The sequence below is a fragment of the Camelus bactrianus genome, chromosome 1 (assembly GCF_048773025.1).
Source record: "Camelus bactrianus isolate YW-2024 breed Bactrian camel chromosome 1, ASM4877302v1, whole genome shotgun sequence".
Classification (NCBI taxonomy): Eukaryota; Metazoa; Chordata; class Mammalia; order Artiodactyla; family Camelidae; genus Camelus; species Camelus bactrianus.
In genome coordinates this window covers 36,292,297-36,306,814 of record NC_133539.1, presented here as the reverse complement: position 1 = coordinate 36,306,814, position 14,518 = coordinate 36,292,297, and the positions used below count along the sequence as shown (strand labels likewise).

Here is a 14,518-nt window from a genome sequence, read left to right as displayed (position 1 = left end):
CTGTCAATTATAATTTTCCCTTTTGCCCTTTCCCACTCTAATTACAGAAACTTCTAAGCTAGTAACATAAAACAAGTCTTCATTGATTACACTAAAAATACTGTATTAGCTTAAATTCATGGGTTAACTATTGAAAATGAGATGAATGATCTTTAGTTTCTAGACAGGTATCAAGCTCTATTACATATTTTTGTAACTTCCAAAGCATTAACAAGATGAATGTCACTAAATGACAACTACTTAAACCATCCTTTTGGCTCACTTAAGAGTATTTTGGTAGTTAAGAATTGTATAAAACAAGGCATCAAAGGGTGCTATATTAAAGCAAAATCAAACTAGAAGCTATATCAAATCTTTTATGTTCAGATAGGTAAAGCAAACCCTGGGAAAACGCAACTATGTACTTAAAGAAGAGGCTAGTTGGTAATGGGGAGCTGAATCTAGTTTAAGACCTGAAAAGCTAAGTGAACGCACTGTTTTCCTGAACTTGGGTCCATATAAGCACACTGTACTACAGATCAAGAAGGTTGGCAAATAAAGTAAAAAATAAAGGCAACTGTATTCTCAAAAGTTTCTCCACCACTTTATTGTGAAGCCAGGCACTATACTGTGGGCTAGGGATACCACTTGAACTTACATGGGGAGAGAGTTTTGGAACTAACACTCTAGTGGAGAAAACAAGTAACAACAAATAGCAGTATTAGACAATGTTAAGTTCTTGACAGAGATTTAAAATAAGGGTGGTAAGACAGATTGTCTGAGTGGCTTCTAGGTCTCTTTGAAAGCTAGTATTAAGTGAAGACCTGAATGATGAGGACGCACATTCCAGGCATATGAAACAAACAGTACAAAAGACCCTGAGGAGGGTATAACTGACTCCGTTCAAGGAAGAATGAGCAGCACAGCTGTATCACAGTGGGAAGAGGTGAGATTAAGAAAGGCCAGCAGGCGCTAGATTTAAGGCTTTGTAAGTCTGAAGTTAACAGCAAGTATAACCATTGCAAAGCCCTCAGACTATTTTTGACCTAGGAATAATATTATGTAATTTATACTTGAGAAAAACCATCCTGTCTACTGTATGGAAAATGGGTTAGAATGGATTTGGGGCAGGTGAGTAGAGGACAAGCATATAGGTATAGAAAAACAATTAGAAGACTAATGCAATGGCCCCAGTAAGAGATGATGGAGGCGTGGGCTAGGATGGGAGTGGAGATGGTGATGGTGGTAGCAGCAGTATTAATACTCAAGACTAATAAAATACATACTTGCTATGTCCCAGCATTGTTCTAATAATTTCACAATTTTACCAACAAGAACACTGAAGTACAGCAAGGTTAAGTAACTGACTCAGGCCACAGAAACTATACAGAGAACTGGGATGTGAACCTAGGCAATCTGATCCTATAACTAAACTACTATACACCATGTAGTGACTATAGAAAAAAAATTAGACTAAAATGTGAAAGATTTTAGAGGTAGAAACTATAGGACATTGACTGGATTATGATACTATTCACAGAGTTGGGAAAAGACAGAGATGAAGGTTTCAAAATTGGGGGTAAGAAGGAAATCAAGAAATTCTATTTTGGTCAAGAGAATCTGAGATGACTATAAAATGTCCAAGTGGAGGATTTCAAGATATTATCTATATCAGTAGGAACTCCTGGGAAATGTCAAAGCTAGAAGTGCAGATTCGGGTCATCTGAGTAAATAAACAGTATTTAAGGTCATGTGACTTTAGGATGAAGATAACCTGAAAAGTATAGAGATGTAAAAAACTGGAAGACCAAAAAACAGCCTAGGGTATTTAAAAATTGAGGCTTAAAGCAGAAGAGGAGTTAATAAAGGAGACTGAGAAGGAACCATCAATGAAGTAGGAGGAAAACCAAGAAAGTACACCGTAATGCATGTGATGCATATGTAAGAGTGCTTAAAGGAAAATAAAGTGGAGGAAATAGCCAAGTTTAGGTAAAATAAGAACAGCAGTGACAATGATTTGGCAACATGGAGATACGTTATTGACTCCAGCAAGAGCAGTGTCTAGGAATTGTAGGGACGAAAGCACAAATAGCGTATGCTGAGGAAAGACTGTGACATAAGTAAGCACAGCGTCTGCTACAGACAGTGCTGTCCAGAATTTTGAACAGAATACTGTAAAAACGAGTCAACAGGTGGAGAAGGATGTAGGATTCCACAATACTTAGAGAAATACAAGGGCACGTTCTGATGACAAGAATGGTCCAGGAAAACTCTTCATGTAAGAAGGGGAAGGGACAATATACAATAGTAGAAAGGGGTAGGACTGGACTGAAAATGGAGAAGCTGACCTTGGATAGAAGCAGAAACACTTCTCCCATAGTAGAGGAGGGAAGGCAAGGTTAGGAATAAAAGCAGACAACTGAACAAATTTGGTGGTGGGAAAACGAGAGAGAATTCTTATGTGACAGTTTTTATTTCCTTAGAGAACTATGAGGCAAAACTATTTACTGAAAGCACAGTGGGATTAAGGAAAAACAGGAATATGAAAACATGTGTGTATATATATGTGTGTGTATATGTATATATATGTAATTTTTTGACTTAGTTCTTTACCACTATGTGGTATATTCTATGGTGTACATGTACCCTAGTTTATTTAACTGGTCCTTTTTGTTTTACACTTAAATTTTCTCTAGTCTTTTGTTTTTATAGACGGTACTATGATGACTAACCATGTACATGTGTCACTTTGAATGTGTGAAAGCACACTGCTGGATTTGCTGCATTAAAGGTAAGTGAATTTGTAATTTTGAAAGAAATACACATATACATATATATACATCTCCTAACACTATAAAGTAATTTTTAATTTATAAAATATAAAGACATTGGAGAGTTTTCTACTGTGTCAATTATCACACATTAATGTGGAAAAAGATGTTTCCCATATGTCAGCCTTAAATGTTTAAGGAACATTATTAAAAAAGATGAATTTTAAACCATTATAATAATCAGGTGATGACAGACATACTTCTTCCGTCCCTTCTAAAGCTGTGCTATATTCTTTTATGTAGTGCCTTGATGATACTTGTTTATAATTGCTCTTAAATTATTTATCTTGAAAACTGAGAATATTAAGTTCTATTTAATATTCATTAGCATAATTATATCCAGATGGATTTGTAAGGCAGTAATTTTCTAGTAGCATTTATATTTGAACATACTGCTTTCAAAGCAAGACAAGCATAGAAAGATTCATAGTAAAAATATCGTGTTGATTAGGTAGTAAATACTACAGAATTGAAAAACAGAACTTCCAAGCTAACAAAACAGAGAAGCCTAGTGATGTTCTATGATTCTGACCTTTCAAGAGAATCTTCAGAGCTGTGACATAAAGTGAAATTTGGCTGAAGCTTCATCTGCAATGACACATGCTGTCAGACTGGTGTGCAGAATCAAGTCAGGCAGAGCTAGATAGTGTTCAGGACCTGCTACTGTGGTTCTCTACTTGCTTCCCATAGCATGAATGGATCCTGCTCTTCCAAAGACAAGATAGTAATTTCTTCAGGTTTATCTCCTTCTATTGAATGACTGAATCTTCTCAGAGGTCTGCTCTTCTGTTTGCTCATTATTAGAGGGTGGGAAGAGAAAATTAGGTGTTGAAGAGAGTTCTTTGAGGCTTTGTGGTCCTAAATCAACTAGCTTAGGCTCAGGCAAGGGGTGAGCAGAAGAAATTAGATACTATAATTGAATTTTGCAGACGAGCAGTCCAGATATCCGTGGGCAGGAAGGAAGCAGCTCTGTGCAGCAGGGAGCACTGCAGCCTGCCCCCTACTTCAGGTGCCCACCCCCTACTTCTCCACATCCACCAGCCCTAGCACGGAGCTTGGTCAGGTTCTACTGGAGGGAGGCCCTTCCCACTTACTATCCAATGGACTTTTCAGTGTTATACCTATTCTGTGCTAGGGTTATATCCATTAAACCACCATTTCCTATCTTTGTGGAGCTATGAAGGCAACCTGAAAGACTCTGAGCAGAGGAAAAGTAAAATGATCAAATTTGTATTTTAAAAAGAGCTCTCATATTCTTTATATACTCCCGCATTGTTCACTTGTTAAAGCATGTACCAATTTTATAATTTGAAAAATATCAAGTAAAGAAAAGGGCTCTCGTTAGCAATGCAGAAGAGAACTTAAAGAATAGGCAAGACTGCTAGCTAACAGCAGGGAGGCTGGTTAGGGGAGAAGTGAAGGAAGGACAAAAGGAGGTAACATCACAGGGAGAACAGGAGTAAAGGGACTCAAATGATATTGAGACAGTAACATCAATAAGACTAACTGTAGGTCACAGAGAAAAAGGTAAACAGGAGAACTTCCAAATATGGGGCTTGAGCAGATATTTAAGAGGGAGTTATAAGCAGAAAAAGGGGTGGGATATAAAATTTTATATATTATATGAACACTGCATACGTTACATGTTTTATAAAAATAAGCACAGAAAATTCATCAAAATGTCACCAGTAGTTGGCTCTGCAAGATAAGTCAATCATTTTTAACCTCTCTTTCCTATGTCTTCTAAATTACTAAGAATATGGACTTTTTGGTAAATTTTATATATTTTTGAAGCACATTCATCTTAAAAAGGAGTTTACCTTTATTGATAAAAATTCTACAGTTATAAAACTCCCTTGAGAAAAACTGGTCAAATGACACACCATTCTATATTTCATAAACATTATATGATCCATAATTAATTCTCATGTCTTTGTGAGATCTCACTGACTATGAAATTATAATGGTGAGCAATCACCCTAATTGTGAGCTTTTTTTTCTCTATTCTGGAAGTTCAGTAAACAAAGAGGTGACAGAACTGAAAGCAGGTATCTTGCTGACAGTTACTTAATTATTCAGTAAACACTGTAGACACTTATGAATTGTATGCCTCTGCCTCGGGGCTTTTCCACATAATCTACACGACTGACTCTCACCTCCAGCATCATCTTCTCAATAAGACCTACAGTGATTAGCCTAATTCTAAGAGTAACATGCCCCTGTTGCCATCACTACCATGGGATTCCTGATCTTCTTTTAACTGCTTTGTTTTCAATGTACTTATTATCACCTAAGGTACAACATAATTTATTTATTACATTTATTGTGTGTCTCACTCCCTAGAGCTCCTGAGGTCATACATGAAGTTTTATTGTTTATGTTCTTGAATGGATCCCTATCAGCAGAACAATGCCTGGCTCAGAGTGGACGCTCAATAAATATTTCCTGAATTAGCACATGTGTGAATGAATACATGCATGCATGAATAAAGAATAAATTAAATAAATGACTACTGGGTTAAAAAAAAAGCACAGTTATTTTACAAATGAACATCAGTCATTAATACCTTTTACTTTAGAAGTCACTGGTTCTCTGCTTAAATATTTGTAGAGACTAATTTAGCCTATGGGATTCAACAAAGTTTACTCTTTGTGTACATGTCTCTTAAAGTTTCTTTCAGATTCTTTAAGGTGAAAGTTAGTTTTATTTATATATATATATTATATGTATATATGTTATATATATATAACTTCCCTGATTAAATGTATAAAAATGAAACAGTATAAGCTTAACAATAAATGATGCAATAAAGTTTTACTTTTTGTAATCAGTGCTTCCAAACTGCTTCATTTTTAAATGTTCATTTATTACTGAGGACCACTGAGAAATTCTGCTTACAAGTTTTCATGTAACCACGTGACGGTTTGGGGTTTTTTTTAAATCATTAGTAATGAATCACAAGAATGAGGGAAAAGGGACAAGAAGGCAAGAGCACTCATTCCACTTACTCCAATTTTAAGAGTAATTTTAACTATTTCACTTTACTACGTCTCAAAGTTATAGCACCATCTGCTGTTTACTATGCAGAAATGCTATGCAAGCAGGTAGTGCAAAAGTCCTTTATCACTTAGCTTTTTTTAAAAATGTTTAGGTGGCTAGACAAAATGATGCTAAGCATATGAATAAGCTGACAACGACATGGATCACATCTTCAGATTGGAAATACATAAGTAAAAACTGGGAAATCAATGTGGCATTAGAAGAATAAACCATCTGAATAACTTTCAAACAAGAATACTCTACAAGAAAAAAAGAACAAAGATGTAACAAGTAAGTTATTAAAAGAGGAAAATAAATTGAAAAACCTTGTAGAACCTTGTTAATAGACCATTTCAAAAATGCAAAATTTGATAAAAAGTAAATTATCAAATAAAACAACGAATTTATATTTGAAAACCCAGAAGATCTAATTATAAGGCTTCTTCATAATAAAGCCTCACCCTTAATCCCTATGGATAGCATCATAATAAGGTCTTGGTATATTAACAACTCCCAGTTAATTACATACATTTATTAAACTAGGGCATGACACTTTTAGCTTATTCAGTATTTTGCAACTTAAGTAAATTTCTTTATTGACTAATGCTGCTGCCTTTATGTTTACAATGACAACCAACATTACTTACACCAATATAGGCTTTCCCGATATCCTAGGATGTCTTAGCACTTCTGACATTGTCTCTTTTGTCTCTTCCATTCTCTCTTCATCACTGGAATCCACAACAAATATTACCCCATAGGACTCGGCATAGTAATTCTTCCAGATTCCCCGAATTCTTTTTCCACCTCCCAGGTCAAAGATGGTGACTTCAAACTTTCCTTGTCTAAGATCAATTTTGGAAAATCCAACAGTAGGAGCTACATCTTCAGGATACTCTGTTTCAAATGGTAGAAAAGAAAAAATCTTTAGATATTAAATTGATAATTTAACTTCAGAGCTTAAATGACATAAGTGTTATTTATCATACTTTAGTACTAAATAAAGTGTTTATTATTTGCTTATACAATAAGCATTACATCTAAGCACATTGGTTTGGGGGAAGAGCAGATACTATAAAATAAAAATATTCAACTAGAATTTATACTCCTCTCAGATAGGAATTTGTCTGTTTTTTTCTTTTTCTTGTTTGTTTTTATTGCTATAATCCCAGCTCCTAGAATAATGCCTATCATATAACAGCTACTTAATAATTATCTGTAGAATGAATAAACAAATGAACTCTTGCCTTTAAGGCTACTGACTCTCCAAGTTACGAACTACAAAAATTTCAACCCTTACACCACAGCCATTCCCAGGGACCATTACAACCACCGTGGAGTTATAATTGGAATAAAAAGACTTCTGAGGACAGCTTACAAATATAAAGAGTAGATTGTATAATTATTATTATTATATCATTATATTGAATAGAAAAATTATTAGTTAATTAAATAAGAGAAAAATTATTATTTTTCTACAGGAACATGTTTTGGATAATCTCATAAATTTATAGTTAAATATTCTTGGACTTCTGCATACGACAGCACAAAGAAGAAAGTACAGGATGTATACGACTGTAACTGCCAAAGGGTGGTGATGACCATTAGAGATTAAAAAGATCACGTTCAAGACTTGAACCAGGGGCTGGGCCCTGGGCCTTAAAGTGAGGTAGGATTTAGACAGCCAGAAGAGTGATCTAAGTAACACAAATGGCAAAGGCAAGAAGTACAAACAAACTGAACACTGTACTTTACTTGGAGCAAGCCCTTAAGACTGAATGCAGACCTAAGAAGGTTCTGAAGATAGACAATTGGGAGCTACAGAAGGAATTTCGGCAGATCAATAATATAATCAAGGTGACTAAAGTAGTTCTTTATTAAGGTTCATTGCAAAAGTCTCTAGAATGGACTGAAAATGAGAGAGTGACAGCTACTTTTTGGAGAAGAATGAAAACAGAATAGAAGAGTGGCAAGAGAGAACTCATGAAATATTAATAGAACCTGGTGACCTAATGGTTACAGAGAAGAGTTCAAACTTCATGTCTGCCTCTTCCATTCTCTCTTCATCGCTGGCATCCACAATATCATTGTATTGAATTTTGTTTACAGCTGCATGGTCAATACAGTGACTACATGAGGCTTTTAAATTTTTTATCAATTAAACTTAAAATAAAAAATTCAGTTCCTCAGCTGTACTAGCTGCATTTCAAGTACAGAAAAGCCACATGTGGCAAGTGGCCCACCCTACTGGACAGAGCCAATACAGAACATGTCCATCACTGCAAATAGCTTTATTGAATGACACTAGTTTAGAGGGTCTTATTTCCACATTCAGCAAAACATTTGCTATTACATAGATAAATATGAAAGGCATTTGCTGCTAGGCTTAGGTACAATGAGAAACAGATTTGCAATGCACCACTCCCTTTCAGCAAGCACCTTAGGGCAATTTACATAGCTCCCTAAAAAGTTAACAGAGGTACACACAAGTCACATTTGTTTTATGCCTTCCTTACCTAGAAAGACAAAAAGGCAAGTTTAGAAGCAATATAAGCAGCCATATATTTCAAAAACAGAAATATACTAGATATTTAAAAATGTGGATCCAGGCGAGAACTGGTTTCCACCTTTAAAACAGGCAGCTATTTTTGAGTATGAGTTGAGAGATACCCCTGGGAAATTATCAGCAAAAATAAATCAATTATCATGAGGTAGGAACAAAAGAACTAACACATACAGAACACCTACTCAGAACCAGGCATTTCTTACGCATTAGAATGTAAAGATGAATAAAATAGGGTTGCTGACCTCAAGTGAAATACAGTGCAATACAGAGAAACAGAATACTAATGGGCATGGCACAAGAACCTGTATGTTCTATGAACAAGTCTGGAGAGGACAGTGTGAAGGTGTTACGGACTGCAGGTTATGTCCCCACCAAAACTCTTATGTTAAAACCCTAATCCCTAGTGTGATGGTATTTGAAGGTGGGACCTTGAGGTTATTAGGTTTAGGTGAGGTCGCATGGGTGGAGCCCCCATAATGTAATCAGTGCTCTTATAAGAAGGGACACCAGAGAGCTTGTTCCCACTCTCTTTCCCCCGCCTGAGGACACAAGTGAGAAAGAGGGCTGTCTGTAAACCAGGAAGAGAACCCTCACTAAGCACCAGACCGTACTGGCACCCTGATCTCAGACTTCCACCCTCCAGAACTATGAGAAACTACTGTTGTGTAAGCCACCAAGTCTACAGTATTTTGTTACAGCAGCCCAAATGTAGGGCATTCAGGAGAAAAAGAGTAAAGAGGAGGGAGGATTGAGTTGCGGTCCTAGAAACGATTCAGAGAGGAAGCGAGATTTTAAATTTTAAAAGAGAAAAAATTATAACCAAGAAGGGAGAACATTCCAGGCAGGGAAGCAATGTAAGCACAGATAAAATGGTGGCAATATTCCCTGGAAATCAATTCAGATTAAGTAATTTTTTCAAGGTTACATGGTAGATGGAGCCAGGACTCAAAAACAGGTATTAATGACTTTAAAAACCTGTTTCTTCTGATATATGGAATACCTTCCCCAAATTCTCTGTTCTTTCCTCTGGTTCCTACTCATGATTCTTTGTTTCAAAACCCAAGACTAAATGTTCAGGTTACAACCTTTTCTATAAATCCTTCTCTAATGATTCCTTCCTTTCAGTATCACCTACACCCTCTATCATAATATTCTATCTGCTTGCTGGTCTTCACAGTAGCATATATCTTCCTAATAGCTATCTATGCATCCCATGCATGTCACCATTTATCGAGCACATATTATAAATTAGGCATCATACCAGAGCCAGTACAAAGACGTAAGAGGATTTCAGTAAAGCATGTGTTAAGACAATCCCTAGAAAATCCAAGGTAAAGTGAAAATACATAATCAATAATTATTTATTGAGTATACGTTATATGCTAAGTACTATGCAAGTTCTAGATATACGAAGATTAATAAGATCTACTTTCTAGTCTTATAGAGCTCTTACATAGAGGGGAAAAGGGGAAATATGTACATAAACAAATAACTACAATATAATAAAAATGTGTTAATATCAACAATCCTAGGGACCAATTTACACAGAGAATTTTCCCACCCATAATAACAGTTTCTTAGAACTATCAGAAAATAACATTGGATAGTCAGAGAATCCTGGATTTTTTAGCTGAGCACATGGCCGTTCAGGATAAAGACTGCAATTCCGAGTCTCAAAGGCAGCTAAAGGTGACCATGAGAGCAGATTCTAGGTAGTGTGCTAGTGGTACACTGCCAAGTGTTTAACTGGCTTTGGGAGCTGTGGAACTCTGATATGTAATGTCCGCCAATTTTGATGGTATAAATACTCCCACTATGGCCAATTTCAAACTACCAATGTGAGGCACAGAGTTGGGAGGAGAGGGGCCTAACTGACTCTCACTAACTGATATAAGCTGATAAGAGCAAGGAGGAGCCAGGTCTGGAAAACCATTGGTTCTAGCCAATGGCATGTGAACTGAAGAGATGTGGTAGCTTCTGGTTCACCCACTCTAAAAAAAGGACAGCCTCGCTTTGTCCTTTACTTCTTCCTTCCAGCTGAAATGCACTTGTAGTAGTGAGCCACCTTGGACCAGGTAGGCAAGGGAGAACACTAGGAATAGCAAAGCAAATAGGAAAAGGAACTTGAGTCCCTGATCATGGAGCTGCTACATCAGCCCTATAATACTTTTACCTGTACTGATATATGAGAGAGAAATAAACTTCTCCTTTATTAAGCTACTGTTATTTTAGGTATCTATTAGTACAACTGAACCTATATCCAACTAATGCAATCACTCTGACAGCCATGAAGAAGAGAAGTTGACTAAAGGAAGTGAGGCTCTAGACAGGGAAAGTACTCTTAGATTAGGAAACTATAATAACATTAGGGATGAAACACTAAATCCAGGGTTCGATTTAGAGGATGGCAATACAGTTACAGAGGAAGATTATATCAAAAGAAAGGAGCACATATACAATATTTTTTTTAATTAAAAAAAAAAACAGGGAAGAATCAGAAATAAGCTAAAGAATAGAAGACATGGGAGAAACGTTTGAAGAAGACTGCCTACAACACCTAAGGCATGGCCTGAACTGGGACACCAAAATGAGCAAAACTGCCCTTGGGGAATTTACAGTCTAGAAAGGTAGAGAGATACAAAAACAGAAGGACAATTAAGATATAAGTAGATATAGATAAGAGTAGACCAAAACAGAAGACATAGTCAATTGTACTGATGGTGGTGGCAAGGGGTGAGGCAGCAGGAGACCAGAAGAGACGTCATAAAGGAGACTGTATGACCAAAATGTCTTTAGAGACAAGTATATATTCTGTCTTTAAGGATAAATTGACATTCTTTCTAATGAGACAAGTGGGAACAGCACAAAAAAAATACAAAGATATCAAAACGTTCAGTTTGGAAAACGTCACGTAGTTTTATATAACTAGAATTTTTAAAAAAGAAAAAAAGGTAAGAAATCAGTCACTGGAATAGGCTGAAGAGTAAATACTAAATGAAGAACAAAAACAGAACCAGAGGGGAGTTCAGAGTTGAAGGCAGCTTTGACTTTTGTTCATGACGTGATACCTTGAACATTTTCTAGACTTGGAAAAAGAAAACTGATGGATATATGGAGATGGAATTCGGAAGAGAAAAGCCTGATGTTCTAAGTACATGCAAATAAGTAGATGATCTGATTAGCAGATTCCTAGATCCTGCTCCCTTGAACATGAGACCCTGAAGGAATGAAAGAGAAGACCACTTAGATGAGGGATCAAGGCCTGCAGGCCAACTGGCAAGCCACCTGTTTTTTACACAGCCCTCAAACTAAGAAGGTGTTTTACGTTTTAAAATAATTACTGGAAAAAATCAAAATAATAATAGTTCATAACACATCAAATTTTAGTATCTATAAATAGAGTTTCACTGGAACATGGCCATGCTCATTTGTTTACATATTGTCTATGGCTGCTTTCACAGCACTATGTCAGAGTTGTGCAGCTGGAAAGGAGACCGACCATATGTCCCTCAAAGTCTAAAATATTGACTATCTGGCTATTTACAGAAGAAGTTTGCAAACCCCAGATTTAGATGGTGACAGTGAGTGTTCTATGAGCATATAAGCTAAGTGACAGCATTAGGGGTACCAAAAAGGCTTTAGAAGAATCCACAGATAGTAATATATAGTTTGTGTCTGATCTTACATAGCAGAATTTGGAATGACAAAACATTTTACTCCAACAGCCAAGTTTTACAAGGTGTTAATTTTCTTTCATAAATAAATACTTTCATAAATAAATACTTCCTGACTATTTGGTATGCATGTTATCTTGTTGCAACATCCATTTTCAGGAACAAATAAATGTTAGGTTTTCCTCCAATTCATACCCTTCAGATGTCTGGCTCATGCTACGTCTTCTGGGTACACAACAAATTCACTACCATAGTAACTTCTATATTGAAATTACAAAGCATTAAACAGTACACACAGACTGATGGAACTTTAAATAAAAGGAATTAAATATTTTTTAAAACACTAATAAGATTTAAGACTAAATAAATACATCCAAAGAGATGTAATATAAATAACATAAAACCCTTTAATGTATCTTTAACATAACTGTAAAAATTACGTATCATGTTGAAAAAAAATTCAAGAGATGCAAAGAGAGCTGTGCTGGCTAACTACTGTCCTACCTCCCTTTCATTTAGGTGTAGCCTTGTGACTAAATTCTGGCCAAGAGAACATAAGTAAAAGGTAAATCTTTAAAGGCAGGTACATGTCCTTTTTTTTCACTTTTCCTTCCTGTTGGTTAGAAGACAGATGTGATCCCTCTTAGCTAATCAAACACCTCAAGGAGCCTCTGCATCTCTGCATTCATTCAAATCTGAAACAAAACAGGCTGGTACTCTTAAGCCAGAGTTTATTCACCACATTACCCATAACTATACTAAGACTATAAAGTAACAGAGTGCACACTCTCTGTAGCCAATGAAGACATAATAAAGCAATATAAATAAATAAATAGGAATAATTTAATAATAAATTTTTTCAGCTTACCTCCTTGGATTCCCTTTGCTGTTGCCGTTTTACCAGCATTATCAAGTCCCACCATCACAAGAGTCACCTTTCTTAAAATAATAAAAATTTAAAAATCACTTTCTGAGTCAATTAAATATTGGGGGAAAAATAAAAGCAAATTAATTCATCCAAGCAACACTTAAGGAGAATCTACTACATATTAAACAATATGCTGGATTCTAGGGGGTATAATGATGAATAAAATATATATTCAAAAAGCAGAATTTATAAAAAATACCTGTAAAGTGTCATCCTTTTGTTCTCTAAGCAAAAAAAGGGAAACTTTTTTTTAGATACAATAGATCTACAATAGATAATCAAAAGGATAGATAACCCAAAGGATAGAGAAGAAATAATGGAGAGAAGGAAGAGAGAAAGAGAGGGACACGATTCTAGCACATGAGTTATTTATCAAGTCTAAAGACACAACCTGGGTGGGGGGCAGGGGGTATAGCTCAGTGGCAGAGTGTGTGTCTAGCATGCAGGAGGTCCTGGGTTTAATCCCCAGGACCTCCATTAAAAAAAATAAAAAGTAAACAAATAAATAAATAAACCTAATTACCTCCCTCCCCCCAAAAAACCAACAACAAAAAAGACTCAATTAATTTTTTAGTTGATTAAATTCTACGGATTATCACAAATTTGCTTTTTCTTGTGAAATTACATAAGAAAAGAATGATTGTTAGGTTCTAGACACTACTAGTATACTCAACTGTTTTTAGATATGCAGCATCTTACCAAGTATAAATCTTATGTATAGTACAGTAACATGATTATTAACCTAAATGCTAACATATTTTGAAAGAGGGTTCCTAAATTATAAAGCTTAAAATGTTTCTGATGATATAGCTAAACTTCACAGTAAGAAAAAAAATACAGTCTAGTTCAATTTTATAACTGAAGAAATATAAGCCCAGAGCCCTACAATATAAGACAATGAGTTGGTTACAGTCAGAACCAGAACTTAATTCATCTAACTCGTAGGGATTTCTCAAACCCGGGACAGGTTATAAAGGTACAAATCTACTACACCGGTCCTATTATCTTGGCGATTCAGTTTACCACTAAAGCTCATTTCTGTTCCAGGCTGAACTACTGCACAACATAAGTGGTGAAACCATCCATTAACACCATGGATCTGGGAATACAGAGGGAAAGCCACAGCATAACAGGGCCACATTTGTACAAGGTAGAGTCAGGGTTTCCACCAAGTAGTCATTCTTCACTGACAATCAACCCAAGAAGAGGTAAAAAACAGAACTTAGATGGCAAGAAAGGGTGTTCTTTCATCTGTCTAAGCCTGGCTCTCTTGGATCTGGACTTGTTTATTAAACAAATAGTTTATGACCACCTTCTCTACACCTATACCAGGGTTCTAGGGTACTTGAGATATACCTGTTTATTAAAAGAACCACAACAATGAAAAACAAAAACTAATAAAGAAACTCTTTCCTTATTATATTTACAGCTTAGTGGCAGGAGATGAACAATAATAATAAATATAAGAAATCAGCAAATTATAGGTTATATCGAATGTGAG

At 35.8% G+C, this 14,518-nt stretch overlaps 1 protein-coding gene across 5 annotated transcripts in view; it reads right to left on the bottom strand.

Annotated features, from left to right (window-relative positions):
• The window catches only part of ARL13B (ARF like GTPase 13B), a 64,138-nt gene that overhangs the window by 34,733 nt on the left and 14,887 nt on the right, over positions 1 to 14,518 (bottom strand). For 2 of the 5 annotated variants that reach the window (XM_074361557.1, XM_010966438.3), the window contains exons 2-3: positions 12,958 to 13,028; positions 6,497 to 6,746 (exon numbers count right to left, since the gene is read on the bottom strand). The exons of 2 other annotated variants lie outside the window; for them this stretch is intronic. In XM_074361557.1, the coding sequence (XP_074217658.1) occupies positions 6,497 to 6,746; positions 12,958 to 13,028 (321 nt within the window). The remainder of the gene's footprint in view (positions 1 to 6,496; positions 6,747 to 12,957; positions 13,029 to 14,518) is intronic. One more of the 5 variants, XM_045503794.2, reaches the window with a different exon arrangement.